The following is a 24892-nucleotide window of genomic DNA, read 5'->3' on the forward strand; positions in this document are numbered from 1 at the left end:
AGAGGAAGGCTGCAGAAGCCCCGCGCCCACCCTCCAGCCTCGCCCGCCCGGCACCCCAGCCCCTCTAGCGTCCCTGGCCCGGCAGTCGCAGGTGAAAGGATGCAGGAGGAGGCCGGCCACTCGGTGGGTCCCCGCCGGGCGGTGGAGAAGCTGTCGGAGGCGGTGGGGCTGCGGGCCAAGGCTCTGGGCAGCGCCCTGCAGGAAACTCGCCGCCAGCGGCGCCTCCTGCTGGCTATCGTCTGCGTGGCGCTGCTGCTGGACAACATGCTCTACATGGTCATCGTGCCCATCATTCCCGACTACCTGGCGGCCATGGGCGGAGGCGGGGGGGGCCGCGCCGTCGGCCGGGCAGAGCCTGGCGGTCAACGGCAGCGGCGGCGAGTCGGGCGGGGGCTGGGCCGGCAACGCCAGCAAGATCGCCGGGATGCCCCCGCCGCCCGTGCCCCCCGACAACCAGGACCTGAAGATCGGCGTGCTCTTCGCCTCCAAGGCCATCCTGCAGCTGCTGGTCAACCCGTTCACCGGCACCTTCATCGACCGCGTGGGCTACGTGCTGCCGCTGCTCATCGGGCTGCTGATCATGTTCCTCTCCACGCTCATCTTCGCCTTCGCCAAGGACTACGGCACGCTCTTCGTGGCCCGCAGCCTGCAAGGGCTGGGCTCGGCCTTCGCCGACACCTCCGGTGTGGCCCTCATCGCCGACAAGTACCCGGAGGAGCAGGAGCGCAACCGGGCGCTGGGCCTGGCGCTGGCCTTCATCTCCTTCGGCAGCCTGGTGGCGCCCCCCTTCGGCGGCATCCTCTACCGCTTAGCCCGCAAGCAGGCGGCGCCCTTCCTGGTGCTGGCCTCCATGTCGCTGCTGGACGCGCTGCTGGTGCTGGTGGCGCTCAAGCCCTTCGCCCGCCAGGCCCGGGAGAACATGCCGGTGGGCACGCCCATCCACCGGCTGATGGCCGACCCCTACATCGTGGTGGTGGCCGGCGCGCTCACCACCTGCAACGTGCCGCTGGCCTTCCTGGAGCCCACCATCGGCACGTGGATGAAGAGCACCATGAAGGCCAACGAGTGGGAGAGGGGCCTGGCATGGCTGCCGGCCTTCTTCCCCCACGTCCTGGGCGTCTTCCTCACGGTCAAGCTGGCGGACAAGTATCCCCACCTGCAGTGGTTCTACGGGGCGCTGGGCATGGTGGTCATCGGGGCCAGCTCCTGCGTGGTGCCCGCTTGCCGGAACTTTGGCCAGCTGATGGCCCCCTTGTGTGGCATCTGCTTTGGCATCGCTCTGGTGGACACGGCCCTTCTGCCCACCCTGGCCTTCCTGGTCGATGTGCGCCACGTCTCCGTCTACGGCAGCGTCTACGCCATTGCCGACATCTCCTACTCGGTGGCCTATGCCCTGGGGCCCATCGTGGCCGGAGAGATCGTCCACTCCTTCGGCTTCACCCAGCTCAGCCTGGGCATGGGCCTCGTCAACGTCCTCTACTCCCCGGTCCTGCTGGCCCTCAAAAACATTTGCCAGATGAAGCCCTCCCACTCGGAGAGGAACGTCCTTCTAGACGAGGAGCCCAAAGGACTCTATGACACCATCAAGATGGAGGAACGCAAAGCCAAGGGGAGGAATCGCCACGCGGTGGGGGGTTTCGAAGAGAATAGTGTAGATCCTCATCAGAGAGACTCTAAAGAGGCTTTGGAGGACGATTCCTCAGACTATGACTATACTTAGGGCTTGGCTAGACAGTCCTGTCGGCAGAGGGAAACGGTCTCAGCTATTGTCTCCAGATCTCCAATGTGCTACACATTAACCTTTCTCTAAATATGACGGTCTTCTCTCTCTCTCTCTCTCTCCTTCTCAAGTTAGGACTTAACCCCTTCTATTGAGATTAAAGCTGCCTGTCCCCAAATAGCATATCTTCATAGCTGTATTGGTCCTTCTTGTTACAAGAAACGAGGTAGACCAGGCTTTCTGCGGTTCTGCCAAAGGTTTGGGGGTAGCAGTGTTGTGTGTAACTTAAGACTGGTTCACACATGCATGTATGTGTCCCTTGATGCATCATCGGTTTGGTTTCATGTTTCTTTCTGTTTACACCCAGCTCCAACGGCTTTATCTATCCTTGATCAGAACATAATGAAGTTGGAAGCCCCGAGGTGCCCATGTCCTGTTTCTCCCCCCACGTCTGCTGTGCATGTGTGACATGATCTGAGTGTTCTGTCTGTGACATTAGATTTGGGCGTGTTCTCACTGGAGATGTTGCAGTTATGCATGTGTGAACCAGCTTCTCCTTTGCCAGATGCTTCAAAAATACACATCCAGGGTCTCCGTAAATATTGTACATTTATAGACATTGAGGAAATGTTCCATGAGATTCGCGTTTTAATGCCAGCAGTGGAAATTATGTTATGTTAGTTTTTCCTCCTGGAGGAGGAAAAAAAAAGCAAGACAAAGTATTTTTATTCATTCATTCATTCATTCACTCATTTATTTCCTGTTGTGCTGCTATTCTGGTCAATGAAATACGCCATACTATGTTTTAGACTGAAACTATTACATTCATATGGGTGTGAATAAATAATGTTCCAGGGAATCTTTGTCTTGGTTTTATTGTGTGCATATTAAGATGAATCCTAAATACCCAAAGAAAATATACACATTAAAGTCAAATCTGGGTATCTACCCAGAAGTCATTCCTCTACCTACCGTATAGATTATTTTCATGGAAAACTGCATAAAATCAACCATTTTAATATACTTTGATCCCTCAACAAGTTAATGCTTAAGTTTTAAAAAATCTATAACTTCCAGTTGCAAATAGCAGGTAGGTAGATTCTTAGCATTTTTATGTCCATTCCTGTTTTTTTTTTAAAGAAAAAGCATTTTAGGATATCCAGCTAGTTAATGAATTATTTTTGAAACAATAGATACAATAATTTATTCCTTCCCAGGGGGGGAAAGGTACCAAAGGGACACACACACACACACACACACACACACACACAATAAAACATAAGTTTTTTTTTTAAAAAAAAAATCCACTGCCATTAATAAACAAATCCCAAACATGAAATCTGCTCTTCTTACAAATATTTTAACAGAGTTGGCTCATCTTGGCTTCGTTTTTATTTTGGTTTGGAATGAGTCTCTCTTAAGATCAGCTCCGTTTGGGATTTTCGGCTTATTCCTTTGTTTCTTTCTTTGTTTTAATCATGATTGGAAGGCAGGAAAAATTTTCAAGCATTGTTTCTCATAGATCGCTTCCACACCCCCTTAGACAGATACAGTTACGTTCACAAACGACGTATAGAATGCAAGTCTGTAATTTCTCTCGTTTATTTCCCCCAAAGTTTAGACGGCTTCTTATTAGATGGAAGCCCAAAGAGGAAGAAAGGGAAGGGGGACAAACTCTTTTGAACTTAGCTTTAGTTACTTCTGGGTAACTTCCTGTAGGATTCTTGATATGCGGTGAGTATTTTATTTTCCCTTTAGGGTCCCGCTGTGTGTTTCCTATGCTACTTGTGTAGGATGGTTGGAAACGGCCCTCTGATTTCACTGAGGATGATATATCTAGGCTAACCATAGGCCTCCCTACTCCTTATTCTTCCCCGACGCCCCGTCCTTCCAAGGCCCGGCGTGCCCGTTTCCTTCGGCTTCCCAACGGCTGCGCAAAACGCCTCGCCTGCCTTTTCACTCTTCCACCCCTTCCATCGCACGGCAGGCAGAGTCTGAGTGGCCACGTCCTGATTCTCCCCCACCACCCGGCCCTCTCAAGCGAGTTTGGGGAGTCTCGATTTCTATCGGCCCCCGAAGCTGTGGGTTACAGGGGACCCGGAATCCAGGATGTCGGGCCTTCCCCGCCCTTGGCTGCCTCCGACCGGAGGAGAGGAACTGACGGAGCGCTTCCAAAAGCGTTTCTGGCTTCTTTTTGCCTTCTCCTTTTGAATCCCCTCCGTTTCACGGAGAAGGGGAAAGAGACTCCCACCCGGCGCAGCGAGAGGGCTCCAGATCGCCCGCCTGCCTCCTCCTGTCTAAAGGGCCTCCGCCGCGCTTCTCCCCGCGGGGCTGGGAGGGGCTGGCCGACCGCATTTCGGGACCCTCTTTTTCGCCCGCTTTGATCTCAGGGCTCCGCTTGGCTGCGTCTCCACGGAGGTAAAAGGCCGCCGGTGAAATCCGCGACATTCTTCCCCGGATTCTCCCCCCTCCCCCGGGAACTAACGATGCGTGGGGCTGGGCGCCGAAAGGCAGCCGTGGGCGATGGGGGCGAAACTCACCGGGAACAAAAGAGAAGCGACTCAACTCTTGTTCATTCAAGCGCGTTGTCCCGACAGAACAGATTGCGGGGGCAAAGCGCGTTCTTCTTGCCCAGAGTCGATTTCGTTTACAGACCCCGCTGGCTCAAGCCCAGGAAACTGGAAAACTTCGTTTCTATTCTGGTTTCTCCCACCGGCCTCCCGGTGAGGCGAACGGGTCTAACCAGGTGTTGGGGGTTGCCCTTCGCTTGGCTTTTTTTCAAAAACCGCCTTTGGCATGAAATCCAAGGCTGACTAGTTGCAACAGAACTTGAAAAGAAGGGGTGTTGTTTCAGAGAAGAGGTTTCTCCCGAATATTCTGCCCAAAAAAAAAGAGGAAGGGAGAAAGGAAGGAAGGAAGGAAGGAAGGAAGGAAGGAAGGAAGGAAGGAAGGAAGGAAGGAAGGAAGGAAGGAAGGAAGGAAGGAAGGAAGGAAGGAAGGAAGGAAGAATGGGAAAATGGAAGAAAGGGAGGGAGGGAGGGTGGAGGAAGGGAGGGAAGAGGAAGGAAGGAAGGAAGGAAGGAAGGAAGGAAGGAAGGAAGGAAGGAAGGAAGGAAGAAGGAAGGAAGGAAGGAAAAATGGGAGGGAGGGAAAATGGAAGAGAGGGAAGGAGGGAGGGTGGAGGAAGGGAGGGAAGAGGAAGGAAGGAAGGAAGGAAGGAAGGAAGGAAGGAAGGAAGGAAGGAAGGAAGGAAGGAAGGAAGGAAGGAAGGAAGGAAGGAAGGAAGGAAGGAAGGAAAACTGGGAGAGAGGGAAAATGGAAGAAAGGGGGGAGGGAGGGGGGAGGAAGGGAGGGAAGAGGAAGGGAGGGAGGAAGGAAGGAAAGAAGGAGTATTGGGAAGGGAAAGAGAGAGAGAGCAGAGGAGGGAAAGATGGAAGACAGACGAAAGGAAGGGAAAGAAACAGGAAAGAGAAAATAGCAAGGAAGAGAACTAAGTTTATTCTTCATCGTTTTAATTTTCTGTTTCAATCCACTCTGCTGTGTCCTGGGCAGATCCACCAGACTGCAACCAAAGAATCGTGCTGGGCTGAGGCTGGCCCAAGAGACCCAGCATCCCAGATGTTCCTGGCAAATGCCTTTCCTGCCACCTTTCCTGCCCTCCTTATAAAATGGCAACCCCCTTCTTCCTTATGGAGGGGAGAGCAAGCAGCTTCAGGTGCAAGACTCTTGGCACCCAGGAGAAGGCAGCAAAGAAAGGCTTGAAGGCTCCCCTCTCGGGAAGGATAGAGAGGTGGGGTTGAAGGAATAGGGTGGCAGAGGCAGGAATGACCTGCTGACACCTTGAAACTGACCAGGGTGTTAGTCAAGAGAACTAGAGAGGCTTCAACCTCCAGGTCCTGGAAAAGCCCACCTGAAAACCATGGATGGCACATTCAAGAACTATTTCTCTTTGAGAAGAAATGGGAGCCATCTGGGGTCAGTTTTGCAGACTAACAAACTGCCTCCCATCGTCTCTCTCTCTCTCTCTCTCTCTCTCTCTCTCTCTCACACACACACACACACACATACACACCATGCCTGGTGCAGGCTGCAGAGCTAATTCCCCATAAAATGGGAGCCGTTTTGATTCCTGTTGCTGAAGCAGAGATCAAACAGCTTGAAGGATCAAATACCAGTAAACAAAGATTCCCACATTCATCTAACAGACATTGTTCTGAATGCCCTATATTATAACAGGGCCAAAGGGCCTCCCTCCCTTCCTCTCATTTTTCCCCTTTCTTCCTGCCTGCATTTCTCTAACTCTTTCCTTCCTTCCTTCCTTCTTCCAAACAGGTCACTGTTTCTTGTCTTCTTAAAATACTGGATCACAGATGGACTTGAAGATTCAGTTGCTGCATTCACACAACCCCTTCACGGGTCAGTTATGAACCCAAAAGGCTGAGCCTGGTTTGCAGAACCAGCTCAGCTGAGTGGATTTGATTGACACTCAGCAAGCAGGTTAATGGTGTTGTGGGGAGGTTTCTTTTCCCTTCTCTGTCCTCCTTCCCCCAGTTGTTCATGAGAGAATCCTCGACTGTTTAGAAGACTGAACTTATTTATTATCAGTTTTTACCTGAGTAAGGAATGACCTTTGCAAATGAAGGGTGTTCCTGTGATGCAACACACACACACACACACACTGGCCAGATACTTTGCATCAAAGCACCAATGGTCTGACTCACCTCCTTTTCACGTGAGAATTCAATCTGCCTATCCCTCCTTATTAATCCAGCAAAGTCTTAGCCTGGCCAAAAAATGAAGGGGGAGGGTGCTTTATTTCCCACCTCTTTTGAGAAAGGAGTGTGGACTAGAGGTGAGTCTTTGGGGTGTGGGAAGGTGGGGGCATCCCACCCACCCTGGATGGGGGTAGGGAGAAAGCCCGCCCTAGCGTTGGTCTGGGAGAGGTTGACCCCCAACCCAAAGGACAATCAGCCTCCGGTCAGCCAGGCACCGATGAAGGCTGGCTGGTGGGGCCACTCCAGAAGGTTCCATTCCCTATGGCGACCCCCCCCCCGTCTTGACTGACCCAAGCGAAGGTGGGAAGAACTCCAGCAGACCCACCCGCTGATTGGCAGAGGCCCCCCCAGGGCTTGGCCTAGGAATGGGGGGAGGAAAGAGAGAGGAGACCCCCTCCAGCCTCTTCTCCCTCAAGCGCCTGCACCTATAATCTCCCAATGGGCGCCGGCGGGAGTTGTGGTCCAGCCAAACCTTCGGAGGGCGCCACGTTGGAGACGGGCCGCCCTGCAGTCTCCTTCTCCCGCGCAACCAAAGACGCGGCGCACTTCAGGCTGCCGCCCGGAGCCTCCCTGACTGCGGAGTAATTCCAGGGTCGGAAGCGTGTGGGGGGGAGGACTTTTGCGGCGCCCCCGCGACGACTCGCTTCGCCGGGCGAGTTTCTCTTCTCCCGGCTTCCTTCCAAGAGCCAAACGGTCGGAGAGCGCGGAGCGCCTGGGGTGGGACTCCTGCCCGCCTTAGCCCGGCGGGTCGCCCGGGGGAAAGAGCGTTCCCCGGGCGGCGCGCCCCTCCTTTAACCGGGACCGCCGAGCCCCCTTTGCCCGGCCTGCCTGGCCAAGAAGTTTGGGGAGTTGCGGAGCCGGCGACGTTGCGCTCTGGCGCGCTGAAGAGCCGGTCCGCGAAGGGGAGGCGGGCAGGTGCCGGCCTCGCTCAGCGAAAGGGAGCCCCTTCTCCGTCCGGCCTCTGCCTTTGCCGGCTCTATCCCGTCGCCCGTCCCGGGCTGGCGGAGGCCGGCAGCCGGAGAAGGCAGGGGAGCTCCGCCCGAGGCACCATGGACAGCGCCGCGGAAGGCAGTCCGCGCCCAGCCGCCTGAAACGGCTTCCGCGGCCGAAAGGCTCTCCCGCGCTCCGCCGGCTCCCCGGGGGCGCCACTTACAGGTAGGAGCCCCCTGCCTGCCGGTTTCCCCGCGGGCCGGAGCCGCTTCTTGGCCACGCGAGTCCAGGGAAAGAGTCGGCGGGCCCCGTTCGCACGACCCGCCAAGGCGAACCCGGTTTCAAGGGTCTCCCTTGCTTAGAGGGCGCTTTGGGGTCCGGGGTGCAACCACTGCTTGTCGCAAGCGGCAGCCTGCTGGGATCCGATGAGGGTGGAGGCGCTTGAGAGGAACTCGGGTTCATTCGGCTGTGGGAACCTGGCGGGCCTCACCCTGGAAAGGGACCGCTCGGCTGCCGTTTCCTCCGTCTAGCGGTGTCGGAGGGTGGCGCGGGGGTGGGGGCATTCGATCGGTCTGGAGGCGTTTCGTCTTCCCTGAGAGTTTCTATTCGGGTCTTTGTGGCTCTGCTTGAGTCCCTCAAGAGCCGAAGAGACCGAGGAGCTGGGACGGCCGGGCAGGAGGCCGAAGGGCCCGGAGAAAGCAGCCGGGGGCCCCAGCAAGCGCCGGGAACCCGCGTGGAGGGGACTCGTTGCGCCCGCCGCGTGGCGGTCCTTGAAACTTCAGGAGACCGAGGGGCGGTGGCGGCGGCCTTTGGGCGGGTCCGGCCCGATGGGGAGCTGAAAAGAGCGGGGCTCTTCCCCTCTTCCGGGCTGGGGGGCTTGGAGGGGGGCTCCAGAGCCGGGATCCGCTCGGCTGGTGGTCGGGCAAAGTCCAAGGCTTCCAGCTGACCGCGGGAGCTCTTCCTTCCCTCGCCCGTCCGCTCTCCCCGTTTGAAAAAAGGGGGGGACATCTGACTAAAGAGCTGGGCTTGCGGAGAACGGAGGGCGGAAATCCTGAATTAGTTGTTCCTCTGGGAAATCGCCTCGAGCGTTTCCCCTGTAAAATAGGGAGGAGGGCGTTGTTCCCCTGGGCGTGGAAGTGGCCGGAGGGCCGTGTCGCGCTCTCTGAATCCCCCCTTTCCATGAGAAGAACCACTCAAGGCGGCGCGTGTCAGCTATCCAGTTAGCTTAAAACCGGGGCGTGGGGGGGGGGGGATTCAGGCAGGTTGCACTGATTTGGTACAAGCGGTAGCTAATTCCCGGCCATAGCTGGACTGCCGCTGTCGAAATGCCTCCGGTGGGCCTGGGCAGCTGCTGAAGAGGGACAGGCCCGTCTCAGCGCCCGCGGCCCAGCTGCCCTCGCTTTCCCCACGCGCTTCTTTGCCTAGCGGATTTCCAGGTCCGTCGACCTTTTGCGCAGGGAAAGGAAAGTTTGTCAGACTTCAACAAAATAAAGTTCAATCAATCCATTCCAACTTGTCGCGGAAAGAAAAAAATCTCGCCAAGTTGGAATGGATGGGTTGAACTTTTTCTTCACAAAGAAAAACACAAACATTTCCCCGCACAAAAGGGCCAGAAACGCGAGGGAGCTACGCGACGGAGCTGGACACCAGGTAGGCAAAGAAATGCTTGGGGGAAGGCAGGTCACCTGGCCGGTGATGGGTGAGGCGCCTTCCCTTCTTCCCTCCGTTGCCCGGTTCTCCGTTGCAGCGCAACACCCAGGATCCACTTTTTAAGTGTGTGTGTGCGCGCGCGCGCGTGCGTGTGTGTGTGTAATTTAACAACCGGTTCTCCCAGGGTCAGAAAGGTTGCAGGAAATGGGTTTGTCTACTCTCGTGGAAAGAAGGACTAAGGGAGACGTGAGAGCGGTCTTCCACTATTTGAGGGGCTGCCCCAAAGAAGTGGGGGTGGGGGTGTCAACCTATATTCTCCAAAGCCCCTGAAGGCAGGACCAGAAGCAATGGATGGAAATCAAGGAGAGAAAGAAGGAGAAACTTCCTAGCAAGGGGAACAATGAATCAGAAGGGATGGAAAGGCTGCAGGCAGTTGGCAAATTTGCCACAACGCATTTGTTTTTTGAAGAAGAAAAATTGTGCCCATCCATCCATAGACCCTCTTTCTTGTTTATTTCTGGAACTGGTGGCCAGTAAACTGCATTGCAGGAGGTTCTTTGTGGCAATTAGTTGATTTCCCAAGGAAGGCTCCCTATGAGAATGTGGTGGCTTATATGCCCCTTCTGCTTTTGTGCCGGCTGCTCCCCTTCCTTCCATCCAGCTGCACTGCCCTCCCCATGGCATGCATGCCCGTCACGTGTATCCAATTTGGGGAGCGGCTGCCCTGCTGCAAGTGGATTTCTCTCTGGTTTCTTTCCATAAATCAACCCTTGCATCCATTCCAGCAGAAACACCCAAGCGGCCCTGGCAAAGCAGGTGGCTGCCTAGGAAAATCTGAGCCCAGCCCTCTGTCTCCCTGTTTCTGCTGAGCTAACCAAGCCACCTTTGTCGACTGCAACCCATAGGATTGACTTAGGATGGGAAATTCCCAACCCTCTGAATGAGGATCTGCATGTTGGAGTGGAGCTTTGTTGTGCATGTGGTTTTCTTGATAGGTGGATTATATGATTTTAGGGGCTTCAGCCCAATTTTCTTTCAAATGGTTTGTATACTTTAATTCTGTTTAATTTAATTCCATCCCCCACATAGGGTTCCATGGGTGTGGAGGGGGAGTGAAAAAGAAAGGGAGGAAGAGAGAGAAACAGTGAGAGAGAAAGAGAAAGATGAAAAAGAGAGAAATAGAGATAGATGAAAAAGAGAGAAAACGAGAGAGAGAGAGAGAGAGAGAGAGAGAGAGAGAGAGAGAGAGAGAGAGAGAGAGAGAGATGAAAAAGAAAGGAAAACAGAAACAGAGAGGCAGAGTGAGAAAGAGAAAAGAAAGGGGAGAGAGGGGGAGGGAGGGAGAGAGAGAGAGAGATGAAAAATAAAAAGAAAGAGAAATAGAGACAGATGAAAAAGAGAGAAAACGAGAGAGAGAGAGAGAGAGAAAAGAAAGGAAAACAGAAACAGAGAGGCAGAGTGAGAAAGAGAAAGAAAGTGAGAGAGGGAGGGAGAGAGAGAGAGATGAAAAAGAAAGGAAAACAGAAACAAAGAGGCAGAGTGAGAAAGAGAAAAGAAAGGGGAGAGAGGGAGAGAGAGAGAGAGATGAAAAATAAAAGAAAGAGAAATAGAGACAGATGAAAAAGAGAGAAAGAGAGAGAGAGAGAGAGAGAGAGAGAGAGAGAGAGAGAGAGAGAGAGAGAGAGATGAAAAAGAAAGGAAAACAGAAACAGAGAGGCAGAGTGAGAAAGAGAAAAGAAAGTGAGAGAGAGGGAGGGAGGGAGGGAGAGAGAGAGATGAAAAGAAAGGAAAACAGAAACAGAGAGGCAGAGTGAGAAAGAGAAAAGAAAGGGGAGAGAGGGGGAGGGGAGAGAGAGAGAGAGAGAGCACAGAGTTGCCTATCATTGGGATGCCATGGCTCTTTTCTAAGTGGGTTTCCTGACTCCTGTGGGCCCCAGGAGCCAAAGGGCAGCCAGCCAGCTTGGGGACATGGTGGCCCCATTCAGAATCTCCTTCTCTCCCTTCTCCTCCTGCCAAGCCCTCGGCTTCCATCAGGCGGGGAGGAAGGGCAGCCCTCCAGCTGCAGAAGGCGGGGACAGATGGTCCAGGCTGCCCAAAGCCCAGCCAGGCATCCAGGTGCAAGCCCAGCCAGGGAGCAGCCAGGGAGTCACAGGGTGGAGGCAACGGTGGCTGTGATGCCCCTGGCCTTCCTTCTCACGTATGCAGGCAACTGGGGGGTGGGGGAGAGGCTGGAGAGAAGGCCTAGCAGGTTAAGCTGGGTTGTGTGTATGTGTGTGTGGGGGGGGGGGCTATTCCTCCCCCCTCCCTCCCTGCTTGGCTCAGAAGGAAGGAAGGCCTTCCACCCGGATGGCCCTTCTTCTGACCAGAAAGACAGAGGTGGTGGTGCCAATCGAAGAGGATATTTGTAGCTCAAGGGGGGAGGGAGGCCCTGGGGCCTCTGTGAGCTGGGAGGTTTCCTTGCACTGCTGATATTCCCTAGTTGGGTCATGAGGTGTCTGTGCAAGAAAACCACCCAGCTCAGAGAGCCCCCAGGAGCTCCCAGAGCCCGAGAGGGGGAAGCAAGGGCATTTCTATGCCTCTCAAGGAAAAGCTCGGCGAAAGGAAGAGCTGGGGAATCACACAACCCAAAGGCCTGCAGACAGAAATATGGGAGGGCGGGGAGGGGGAGAGGCTCAATTTGTCTGCATACAGAAGAGGTTGTGACTTAGGCAGGTTCAGAAAAAGACCATTCAAATCGCTCTCAATGCTCTTTCGTGTGTTGCAGTCATGGAATTTCTTCCCAAAAAAACAAATGGTTTCCAATGCTGGACTCCAATTGATGGCAGAATATTTCTGTTATAAGATAGTTAAGCTGCGAGGTTTTCCTTTCCTAAAACGTTTAGAGTCCTCCTCTTCCTCCTGGTGATGCTCTGGGGGAAAAAAATGGCCGTAGAAAAGCAATTCCAGGAGACAATGACTCATGCGTCATCTCCACAACTGCAGGATGACAAAGTTGAACCCGGCCCCCAAAGGAGCTGCTCTCCGACCAGCCATTGCAGTGGGAGAAGACAAATGACTGAGGAGAGCAACCCCATGGAACCTGGGCAAACCCAAGGAAATGGGGTCTCCCCCCCCCAGTCTTAAAGAAGAGCGCTCTGGAAGGAGAAGACAAGAGTGAGCTGAAATGCCTGCCTGCCTTCCATCCTCCCTTCCAGCCATCCAGCCTCTCTCTCTCGGTCCTTCCTTTCCTTTCTGCTCCCCTCCCCTTCCCTTGCTCTTTCTCCTTCCTTCCATGCATCCATCCATCCTCCCCTCCCTCCCTCCTTCCTTTTCTTCCTTCCTTTCCTCCTTGCTTCCTTCCTTTCTTCCTGACCCTTTCCCGACCTAAAGATACTTTCACCTGTCTTACCACAGATATTGATATCCCCCAGTAATAACTCACTTCTATATTTGAAGACATAAAACATCACCAACTCCAACCTTAGGAGGAAGCTGCCCTGATTCTCCCCTTTCCTCCCACTTCACTTAATAATACCAGTGCATTCTCCAACTAAGAGCACAGGGCCTGACTAAAAGAGGCCTGTTTCCTTACATCCTTAGAAATGCAAAAGGAGAAACCTTCGATTAAAAGTTGCTTGTATTTTTTATTCTATAACTGTACTAAAGACAGTCGGAAGGCATTCTTTTTCTCTTTCTTACATTTTTTTTCTTCTCTGCACTTTTATTCTTTTCCTTTTTCTTTTCAAATTTCCCTGTTCTATTTGTTTACCTTTCATGTTTGTAAACAAATTGTTTTTGCAAAATTAATAACATTATTTTTAAAAAAATTACAAAAGAAGGGAGGTGAATCACCCACATCTGGAGAAACTAAATGCCTGAATCATCCCAAATGCACCCAGAAATTTAAGACAGGGCAGCATTAAGCAAAGAAGATTTCTCCTTCTCCTCCTTTAAAACCTTCAAGATGTTTGAAATTGAAAATAAGAAGTGCCCCAGCTGGAATGATATAATGATACAACGGTTTATAATACCATTTATTTCCTTTCCTTTCTCCATTTTAAAACTCCTGTCCTTGGTAATACATCCATTTCTCTCCCTCTCTCTCCTACTCTCCCTCCCTCCTCTCTCTTTCTGTCTTTCTGTCTTTTTTCTTTCTTTTTCATCTTTCTCTCACTCCTTTTCTCTCTCCCACCCACCCCCCATTTTTATTCTGCAAAGACTATAAATAGGTGTTTCCTCCCCCTGAAGCCTACATAAAATTGTTGCCTGCAACTATTATTTTTTTTTGTAAATTTTATTTGAGTTTTCACAAAAAGAAAAGAAACACAATTAAAACATCTTTTTTGATGTTAGCCTGCAGCTATTAAGGTTCCTCCTTGCAATGGAGGGATGAGGTGATGCTGCTCCTGAGCCAACCAGCCACACCATCATCTGACTCAAGCCATGATTTAAAGTCAGGTCAACCTGACCTCTTCCTGTTCCTTTGTGGCAGGTTACTCCTTGCTCTGGAAGGGCCGCAAAGGACCCCATAAATGCCTGTCCCCCCACTGCAGGCTCACTGGCAGGGTGGGGGCATGAGAAGTTCAACACCATCAAATCAGCCAGCATTAATTTGACTCCAAGTATTTGCCTGGCCCCTTCAATCACCTGGACAGAAGAGGCCATTTCCACCCCTTTGGCATAATTAAGTTTTGTACCGCACAGAATCCTGGAGAGATAAGTCCATGCTGCACTTGGCATTTGGCTGGGAGGCCTTTAGCATGGCAGTTGGGCTGCCTGGGAGAGGTCGTCTTCTTCTCTTCTTTGATCATGGGAGGTTCCACCTTCACTCTCCTCCTAGCCCGTTTTGCAGCTCAATGTATTGGTTCGATTGCTGCTGACTTAGATCAGCTCTTATATCAATGTGGCCATGTTGTCCGGTCCTGTATTTATCCAAATAGATCACGCATTTATAAACACAGACTGAGTTGTTTCCCATCTTCTCCACAGAGGGTTGAACATTTGATGTGCTAGCCTGTCATCTTGGAGTGCCCAATTCCACCACCACCCTCACCAGGACAAATTGCTGATCAAAAAGAATTTGCCAGGGTTTCGTTTTCCTTCCTGCAAATAAATGCCAGCACCCCAAGATTAAGCACATGTTAACACCGATTGGGAGGAAAAAAAATAAGGAATAGTTTTTGTTACCTGCAATATTTTAGGGTTCACCTTCTACTTTCTAGCTCCTGAACCATCGCAGTAGAAGTCAACAAAAAGGAGGCACAAGAAGGATTTGGTTCTAGAGTGTAGAGAAATGTTCATCTGGAAAAGTCTGTTTCTTAGATTTTACTCTACGAATACTATAATTTATCCTGGCATGTAATGCCTGACCCAAGCATTGCAATGTTAAGTTTATCTCTGCTTCCTTCAGGTTTTGCGATCCATTGAAAAACTCTAGAGGAGGCTCAAAATGCCAAACCAAGAGAAGGAAAATGGCGCCCAAAGTCAAGATGAGATGGTGAGTGATAGAAAGAGGCCAGTGGTGGGATTCAAAAGTTTTTACTACCGGTTCTGTGGGTGTGGCTTGGTGGGCGTGGCAGGGGAAGGATACTGCAAAATCTCCAGTCAGAGGGGATATTTACCGGTTCTCCGAACTACTCAAAATTTCCGCTACCGGTTCTCTAGAACTGGTCAGAACCTGCTGAATGCCACCTCTGAAAAAGGCATCAGAATGGAAGTTGCATTTGGAGAGGGAGCAATTTCCATTGGGGTGAAGAAGAGCTTAAATCAAGGATGTCCAACCTTGGCAACTTCAAGACTTGTGAACTTCATCTCCCAGAGTTCTCCAGCCAGCATTCTCGGAGTTGAAGTCCACATGTCTTAAAGTTGCCAAGGTTGGACAACCCTGGTTTAGAGAAACAGATATCACAGTGTTCCTCTTCATGGTCGAAATGAGTAAAGTTGCCTTCAAAAATTGAACAATTCACTTATCCGTGGAAAACAAATTAGTATGAAGTGCTCAAGGAGAAGGATAATCAATTAAGATTAAGATTATGGCTGTACTGAACAATTCTATATAGACGTTTACCTAGAAATCAACTGATATCCCCCTCTCCACACCCACCCACCCAAAAAAGGCAAATGATGGGAAAGAAGGCAGCCAAGACTTTTAGATCATCAACCGTAAAGTTCCAAGGTCAAAGTCAAAGGATGTGGGTTCTTTCTGCATTGAAAAAAATGCTCAGAATATCCCTTCTTCACAAGTCCTCTTGAAGCCTAAATGTTTTAGCTTCAGCCGCCCCCTTCTCCTTTCACCTTCCATCTTCCTCAACACCAGGGTCTTCTCCAAGGAGTCCTCTCTTCTGAAGTATTTGAGCTTCAGCTTCAGGATCGATCCTTCCAAAGTGTACTCAGAGTGGATTTATTTTAGGATTGACTGATTGGATCTCCTTGAAGTCCAAGGGACTCTCAAAAGTCTTCTCCAATGCAAGGGTTTATTATCTGTAGCAAATGACACCTTCTATGCAATTTCCCAACCTATAATAATATTATGGTAGAAGGAGCTCGAAAGAAAATGTGTCGTAGGTTAGAACATCAAGGCGGAAGTTCAACTACAAAAAAATAGTTTTGTAAAACAAAATATCATGGGGATTCAATTACTAATGGCTTGGACTCTTCTTCATTAGGTACTGCCCAAGCTGCCGGTTCCCTCCCTCCAGCAAACATTAAATAGGTACCTTCAGTGCATGAAACACTTGGTGACTGAAGAACAATATAAGACAACCAAGACTCTTGTGGAGAAGTTTGGGGCTCCAGGGGGCCAGGGAGAATTCCTTCAGAAGAAGCTTCTTGAAAGACGTGAACAAATGGATAATTGGGTAAGTCTTCTGCCCTTCAACTTCAAATATGTTTATCATAAAGCATGTGAAAAGGGCTAGAATCACCCTGGGGTTTCTCCTTTATTCTCTCCTCCAAGGAATTGGTTGAGATGCTCTGATATCACAGAGGCCTTATTAGTACAGACAAATGTTTATTTACAGACTTCCTTTTTGGAAGACAATGGGAGATTAATGTGGGAGAGAAGAATTACTGTAGACCTGTAGTCATCGAAGAACATTAATATTAAAATCAACTCCCAGTTTCATTAAAGCACCATGTTAGAAAGCAAGAGACAGGGAGTTCTTGTCCCATGATGGTGGGACTAGTTAACCGGGGCGGGGGGACTTCTAGTTAACCATGAAAGCCAGAAGGATGACTTTGACCGATTATTCCCTCTTGGCCCAACCCATCTCATAAGGTGGTGGTTGTGGGAAAATAGGAAGAGGAAAGTGTGCTGGAAATGTTCACCCTGTTGAGTTATTTATGAAAATAATTAAGGCAGGACACAAATAAATTTTAAAAAATAGAAAGACAAAAGCACTTATGGTAAAAGACAATGTACCCACCCACACCTCCCCCCTCTCTCTCCCTCCCTCCCTCCCCCTCTCTCTCCTCTCTCTCCTTCCCTCCCTGCCCCTCCCCTCTCTCTCTCTCTCTCTCTCTCTTAGGTACTGCAATACTGGCTAGATGACATGTATCTTAAAAACCGATCAGCTCTTCCCATCAATTCTAGCCCAGGAATTATCTTTGCTTGCCAACAGTTCCAAGAAGCAGATGATCAACTGAGGTAAAGTACCTGAAGACTCACCGAAGGCCACAAACATTCTGTTCCAGCTACATCTGTAGCATTTTATGGCCAACAGCTGTCCAAATGATGCACAGGAAAGTCATGTGTGTGTGTGTGTGTGTGTGTGTGTGTGTGTGATTGAAGCTGCTGTCTCCCTATATATACTGGTGGGGAGATTGGCTGTGTTGTCATTTCTTGATTGGTTGATGGAGTTTATGTTTGCAGATTGGCTGGCTTTTTCGTAAGAACATGTGTGGCTGAGGTATTGGCTGTGTGTCTATCAGCCTCCTGTGTTGTAACGACCTGGGTAATGGGCTGTGTGATGACCTTCTGAGTTCTATTGTTTTGACATCCTGGGTCTTGTGCTGTAATCTTCTGGGTCGTTGGTTGTGTTGCAACATCCTGAGGTTTTGTGGTGTAACTTCCTGAGTTCTGTGATGTGATATCCTGAGCAGGTGGCTGTGATGTGACGTTCCAGGTTTTGGTTTGGCTCCGAGTTTGAGGCCTGGATATGTGTTCATGGCATGTGTCCATTTGCTTGGTTTGGGGGTCAGGGTGTGTGGCAGCTGATGATGCAGCCGTGGTCTGGTTTCTGGATGGAGGTTGTCTTTCGTCTATGGGATGGGTTTGGGTTTGAGTCTGGTGAGGGAGAATGGTGGTGGTGTCATGTGTTGTTTTGGGTCCGATGTTGGGTTTCATGGCTGGGACTTGTTTGTTGGTGAGGGCTAGTTTCCAGATGTCTGGTAGGTGGGAAGCATCATCCTGTTTATTCATGTTATGGGGTGTTTCTCTATTTCGATGGCTTCCCTGATTATTCTCTTGTTGAAGTGTTCAGTATTGGAGATTAATTTGGTTCCCTCAAAATTAATTTCATGTCCTGTGGCTTTAAGGTGCTGGAAAAGGGAGGAAGTCTTTTCTTCTTTTCTGACTGAGTTCTTGTGTTCTGCGATGCGTGCATTTATTCTCCTGTTGGTTTGTCCAATGTATGTGGCTGGGCAATTGTTACATGGTATTTCATAAACTCCTTGGTTTTCTAGCTGGATCTTGTCTTTGGGGTTTCTTAGGATGTTGGCTATTTTTTGGTCAGTGCCGAAGGCTGTCCTGATATTGTGTTTGTGGAGAATTTTGCTGATTTTATCTGTGGTGCCTTTGATGTAGGGGAGGAGCGCGATACCGTTGTCTTATTCTGTGTCTTGGTTTTTTGGGGGGTATCTCTCTTCGGATTAGGTTGGTAATAGTGTTTCTTTGGAATCCATTGGAAATTAATATGTTTGTGAGGGTGTGTAATTCTGTTCTCAGGTGGTGATGGGATTGTGCATTTAAGTAGCGGTTGGTGTGTGTTTTCTTCCAGTGGATGGTGTGTCCTAGGGAGCCATTGGAACGCTAACCCTAACCCTAACTCTGCACAGATCAACTCCATAGCCAAGACCCTCATCTCCAGAACCAAATGCCTAGCCAACAAAGACCACCTGAGAACAGAGAGTTTGAGATTGAGAGAGAGAATATGTACTGTGTTTACAACACAGGGGATATATATATTGTGTTGTATATACTGTATATATGTTGAATATACAGGCATATATTTTATGAACACAGGCTGTGTTTACCACATGGTCCTTCCAGCAGCCCCAAGAAGGCTTCACACCCATTTGCACTATTCAGGAGACCCTGGGGGCACAGATAAACCTCCAAGTGGCCTCAACAACTCTCAGAAAGAGAGCTAATGACCAGATGACTGCAAGGAATATAAATCCTTCCATCCTCCACCATTCAGTCAGAACCATTAAAAGGGGGTTCATCCCAAATTGTATAGCAAAAGTCTGTAGATTCTCTATCACCCAGGTCATAGTTGTCCCAAAGCTTTTTTCTTAGGAGGCAACTGGAGTTTCTTTATTTTTCTTTTGAAGACATTTTGCTTCTTATCCAAGAAGCTTCTTCACCTCTGGCTGGATGGTGGGGAATGGAAGGATTTATACTCCTTGCAGACAGGTTTATCTGTGCCCTCAGGGTCAAATGCAAATGACCAGCTGTCTGCAAAGAAGATAAATCCCTCCGTTCCCCACCATCCGGTCAGAGCTGAAGAAGCATCTTGGATGAGAAGCACAAAAGAAAAACCAAGAAAGTCCAATTGCCTCCTGAGAAAAAAAGCACCTTTGGGGCAACCAGGCCCTTGGGTGATGGAGAATCTCCACAGACAGAGAGAATATCACATCATTCTGTTCCAATCGCTGACTCAGGAATTGACTTCAATCGAAATGAACGCCTTCATTCATGGGACACCAGCTCCTTCGTCTTGCTGCCTGACCTCAACCTGTCAGTTAAGCAACCTCTTTTAATGTCAGCTCAGCTACAGCTCAACCAGATTCCGGCATTCCTGCCCCGCTGGATTTAAAAAGAGTGAACCATGTTAGGATTGCACTTTGTGTTGCTTTAAATAAGCCTGCGTTGAAAATGAAAACAGCCTTTTCTGCCTTCACCCTGTTTTGGTTATTTTTCATATTCACTAGATAATTTATATCCCACCCTTCTGATTCATTTTACATTGTCTGGAGAGATTAATCACAAGCAACATCATAAAATCACAATGACACATAAACTAAAAGCAATAAAAATAGATAAACTACAGACAGCTCCAGCAGATAAAAAGAACAAAAATGAGTAGTTGTTATATGTATTAGTGTGTAAGTATATAAACACAGACACACACACTGCCCTGCTTGTTGGAACAGATAAACAAATATCAAAAACAGAGATACTATGGTATTTTCCACTAATGTTATAATATTCCAATCAATTAAAATATATACAAATCCTTCCAAGTGACTGGGTTGTTCTCAAAGAGTGTGGATTAACTGTAATTGTCTTTGATCATGTAGAAACCAGAGGCTAAGGATCACATTTTTAAAGAAAAGCATACAGGTGCACTGACTCCAGCCTCAGTCCACTCCTTGTGAAAGTCCCCAAAACTTTTGAACGGCCTTTTCCTGACAATCCACTCCAGACTGCGGTCATCCCTGCTGCTTGTGCATCTTTTTATTTATTTATTTTATTTTATTTATTTGATTTGCCAATTGTTTACAAGATAATAAGTATAAATGTATACATAGTTGTGAATACATGAAATGGGTACATATAAGAAAAATAAAAGAATAAGAGAAACAATAGGACAGGGACGGTAGGCACGTTGGTGCGCTTATGCACGCCCCCTACAGGCCTCTTAGGAAAGGGGTGAGGTCAATAGTAGACAGTCTAAGGCAGGGTCCCCAACCACCGGGCCGCGGACCGGTACCGGGCCGTGGAGCACTCTCTACCGGGCCGCAAAGATTTTTTTAAAAATGGCGGCTTTCTTCACCTTCGGTGAATGCTGCTGGGATCGGGGATCAAGGACACAAATGAAAGAAGGGGAGGGAGGAAGCAACCGAATCCTGTCCTTCTCTCTGGGTCAGCTGTCTCAGTCGCTCTCTCGCTCCTCCACCAGCCCAGGAAGAAACTGCTTCAAAGAAGCGGGGCGGGGGCTTTCCTGTCGCCGCAGCGCCTCCGAGCGCCCGTTTCTCCCCACCCCCCCCGCCCGCCCGCCCGCGCGTGGGGTTCAACCCAGTGCTCCGTTCTGCCTGCCTGCCTGCCTGCCTTCGTTAATGGTTGAATCGGAACAGCTTCCGCTGAGTAAAAGAGGCGAATAGTTATTATTCTCAGCGAAGCTGCTCCCAAACAACCAGAAACTAAGGCAGGCAGGCAGGCTGGCAGAAGCACACTGTGGATTGAAGCGCGGGCGGGCGGGCGGGGGGGGTGGGGTGAAGCAGGCGCCGGAATAGCTGCGGCGACAGGAAAAGCCCCCTCCTTCTCTTCTCCCCCCGGTCCTTGCAAAAATTTTCTGCTTGAAACCGGTCCCTGGTACAAAAAAGGTTGGGGACCACTGGTCTAAGGTTAAAGTTTTTGGGGTTTGGGGAAGAAACTACAGAGTCGGGTAGAGTATTCCAGACATTGACCACTCTATTGCTGAAGTCGTATTTCCTGCAATCAAGTTTGGTGCGGTTTACTTTGAGTTTGTATCTATTGTGTGCTCTTGTGTTGTTATGGTTGAAGCTGAAGTATTCATTGACAGGTAGGACATTGCAATGTATGATTTTATATACCATGCTTAAGTCAGACCGAAGGCAGGCGTAATTCAAGGTTTTCTAGTTCTAGAATTTCAAGTCTGGTGGCATAAGGTATTCTACAACGAGTAGAGGAGTGGAGAACTCTTCTTGTGAAATATTTCTGGACTTTCTCAATTGTGCTAATATCAGATACGTAATGTGGGTTCCAAACTGATGAACTGTATTCGAGTATTGGTCTAGCAAATGTTTTGTATGCTCTGGTTAGTAGTGTGATATTACCAGAGAAAAAGCTACGTAGGATTTTCTTCCACACTTTTCCCTTCCACATAACTTTCTATTAATATGCTTTGATACAGCACTTTGGGAACATCCAACTTCTTTTGCAATTACCTTTTGAGGCTTTCCCTCCTTATGGAGGGTGTCAATGATGGTTTTCTGCACAACTGTCAGGTCAGCAGTCTTTCCCATGATTGTGATTCCTACTGAGCCAGACTGAGAGACCATTTAAAGGCTCAGGAACCCTTTGCAGGTGTTATGGCTTAATTAGCTGATTAGAGTGGGACACTTTGAGCCTAGAATATTGAACCTTTTCACAATATTCTAATTTTCTGAGATTGTGGATTTGGGGTTTTCATGAGCTGTAAGCCATAATCATCTCAATTATGACAAATCACGGCTTGAACTATCTTATTTTGCATGTAATGAGTCTATCTTATATATTAGGTTCACCTTTTAAGTTGCATTACTGAAATAAATGAACTTTTGCACGATATTCTAATTTTTCGAGTTTCACCTGTATGCATTGTGTCTGCCCTTACCTATAGATTTGCAAATTAAATTGACTTGGGAAGATAAATTGGACTGGAAATTGCTTCTGCTACTTATGGCATACCCTCCCCCCAATGAACAGTCTCCTTAGGGCCTCCTATCTACGAAAGGTCCGTTTCTGTCTTGCTCTAGTGATGCTACTGCCAGACAGTATTGAAGACTTGATCAAACTGCAATGCCTGAGCAACTAAAACATTTTGGATTATAGCTCACTCAGAACTTTGGACATAAAATAGAGGTACTTTGGTGAATGGTTGGGATTTTCAGCTAGCCATTTTTAAAACCTGAAGTGGGATCAGTATGAAGCACTAATGGAAAAGATGGTTATTTTAATATGACACAAATGGTTTCTAAACATTTTCATATATTATGAGTATCATTACGGGCAATTTGGATGAACGAATAATTTAGATAGAGTCTTCAAATGTGTACTAGCAAAACTAGGGCTAATTTTGCATGCTTTGATATTCTGAAATTACCATCTCTAAATCCAAATTCTTATATTTAAAGACTGCCAATCCAAGGATTAAGATATATTCCCATGATTTTTGAACAAAATTAAGTATTCTTTAACAGGGTGATGCTGATGGAGTTAAAGTGGAAACCAAAATAATTATCTATATGGCTATTTTATAACTGATCTAACCAGATCAATATTAGGCCTCAGGGTTATTGACATATTTGAAAGGCAACAAGTTGAAGAAAAGATCTTTCCTTGTTTCTTGGGATCTCCAGACAGGATTTCCTCTCAGATCTATCGTGTGTGTGTGTGTGTGTGTGTGTGTGTGTGTGTGTGTGTGTATAGATATAGATATAGATTAGATATAGATATAGATATAGATATAGATATAGATATAGATATAGATATAGATATAGATATAGATATAGATATAGATATAGATATAGATATAGATATAGATAGATAGATAGATAGATAGATAGATAGATAGATAGATAGATAGATAGATAGATAGATCTATATCTATATCTATATCTATATCTATATCTATATCTATATCTAATCTATATCTATATCTAATCTATATATCTATATCTATATCTATATCTATATCTATATCTATATCTATATCTATATCTATATCTATCTATCTATCTATCTATCTATCTATCTATCTATCTATCTATCTATATGGCAGTTAGCTGCTATATCTTATCCTATCCATGTAGCCAACTCAAATCAAGACAAAATTAAAGGAAACTTTTCATTTAAAAATTTCCAAAGCTCCTTCTTTTATTAAAAAAAATGTTATTAGATATATTTCTCCTTTTTATTTTATTATAACAAGCCCTCCCTGAATATAAGTTACTGGTCAAATTAAATAGCATTTTCTAAAGTACAGGGGCAACTTAAAAATATTGAAATTCTAATTAAATGCTTTGATCGAGATTATTCTGCTAATGTGATTATGTGCTCAATCTCGTTTTACTTTGAGTGCAATCAAAGAATTCCAGTGCTCGTGAAGTTTGAAAGCCTCATTTCTTCCTCAGTCTGTCACAGGGGCAACACAGTTCTACGTATAACTTCCATTTACATCTGAGCTGCACCTCAGACTCAGTTTTCCAATTAGCCCTCCCTGATTCCGATGGATGCTGGTTAAATCATCACATCATCTGCAAACGTTATTGGCATACACTGTAAAATGACAGAATGAATATACTGACTAGAAGCTCTTCTTTGGAATCTTTCAGAAATGTCTATCAATGCTGATTTGTCTACAGATATAAACTGAATAGCTTCATTGTGGCAGCTATTTTTTTCCTGCTTTGCATCTCTGTTATTTGCACAGATCCTGACACGGAAAAGGCCTCTTAGCCTACTGAAGCCCTATAGAGAAACCTTAAACAAGAGGAGGAAATAGAAAATATTGTTCAGACACAATCTTGACCAGATATGAATTGCAATAAGACCATTGGCTCACTTAGAAATTGTTCAGAGAAAAGCAGAGGATGCGTCCAAAATACCCAGTCTGGCCATTCCTGCACAGTCCCGTAAAGGATCAGTAGTTAAGGCTAGCCCAAATCAAAGGTGGGCTGAAACAAGCAACCCGTGATCCTCCCAAAGGGGCCTTTTTTTTCCCTACAGGCAACTGGACTTTCTGGTTTTTCCTTTTGAAGATGTTTCGCTTCTCCTCCAAGAAACTTCTTCAGCTCTGACTGGATGGTGGGGAATGGCAGGATTTATAATCCTTGCAAACAGCTGGTCATTTGCATCCTTTTAGAGGGTCCTTGAGGCCACTTGGAGGTTTACCTGTGTCCTTGTGTGTCATGGGACAACCATGACCTAGATGACTGAGAATCTCTACAGACTTTTAACCCACGATCCTGTTTGCCTGTCTTCAGGAAAAATAAGGAGAGATTAAAGGTATCCTTTTGTGGGAAGAGTTTGTGAGGGAAAGAGAGGATTGGGAACATTAAAATAGCCCTGTCCTGGTGCATTTTTGCTAAGGCCACAGGTAACTTCTGGCTGGCCAATCTCAAGGAGTAATCCAATTTGAATAGGCTCAAGAAACTGATTAAGCGACTTCCTTAACATATTGTTAAAATAATGGGTTTAGGTTCAGAAGACCTGGGTTTGAGTTCACACGTCACATCAGAGATCTAACCTACTTTGCAGGACAAATTAGCTGAGAACCTCATCCATTCCCTCTCAGAGGGGATTTAAAAATGGATGTAATAAGATCAATTAATACTGGTGGACAATCTATCAAGCTGCTCCTTGATTGCCAGCTGGCAAAGGACCACCATCATAATTCGATGTTGATAATGATGATGATGATGATGATGATGATATAATTTCTTGCTGCAGAAATCCATGGTCCTTCTCTATTTTGACTTCTAGGTTTGCAGCCAATCTCATTTCTGGAATTCTGGATTATAAAGCTCTCCTGGACAGGTAAGCCATTTGCCTCTTATGAACAGAATCTCTTCTTAAGTGAGGGACAGAAGCCAAAGGGGGTTGAGGTGAGTTCAAGCAGCAACCAAGTCACTCTCTCAAAGTAAACCATGTTTGGAAGAGAATTGTAGATGTAATTTAGATGTACTGCTTTTAGGGGCAAGTCCCATAAATTGTGGATGATTAACAAGATTACATCTGACTTCAGTCCCAGACTCTGGAACTGCCTGGAAAGAAAGTCTGAAGATCAGAAGATCTGAAAAGCACAAAAAGCCTTTCTATGCACAGTGTATTTTTGAGCAGGAGCAACGTTGCTACATGACCTACAATCCCAGGGGGAAGTGCATCCTCCCA

General features: G+C 47.9%; 2 protein-coding genes across 2 annotated transcripts in view; both read left to right on the forward strand.

Annotated features, from left to right (window-relative positions):
• Positions 1–2571, forward strand: SLC18A3 (solute carrier family 18 member A3). Its single transcript, XM_026672716.2, is given in 2 exon segments — positions 1–315; positions 317–2571. Coding segments are annotated over 2 exon segments (1620 nt in total). The 5' UTR covers positions 1–99; the 3' UTR covers positions 1721–2571.
• Positions 2572–7217: 4646 nt separating this feature from the next.
• Positions 7218–24892, forward strand: part of CHAT (choline O-acetyltransferase) — a 40745-nt gene continuing 23070 nt past the window's right edge. The window contains exons 1-5 of the mRNA XM_026672729.2: positions 7218–7650; positions 14465–14551; positions 15720–15911; positions 16581–16699; positions 24485–24538. Coding sequence (XP_026528514.2) covers positions 14504–14551; positions 15720–15911; positions 16581–16699; positions 24485–24538 — 413 coding nt within the window. The 5' untranslated portion in view covers positions 7218–7650; positions 14465–14503. The remainder of the gene's footprint in view (positions 7651–14464; positions 14552–15719; positions 15912–16580; positions 16700–24484; positions 24539–24892) is intronic.

The sequence above is a fragment of the Notechis scutatus genome, chromosome 4 (assembly GCF_049901735.1).
Source record: "Notechis scutatus isolate UNSWTSFEM ecotype Mainland chromosome 4, rNotScu1.2, whole genome shotgun sequence".
In the NCBI taxonomy this organism is placed as follows: Eukaryota; Metazoa; Chordata; class Lepidosauria; order Squamata; family Elapidae; genus Notechis; species Notechis scutatus.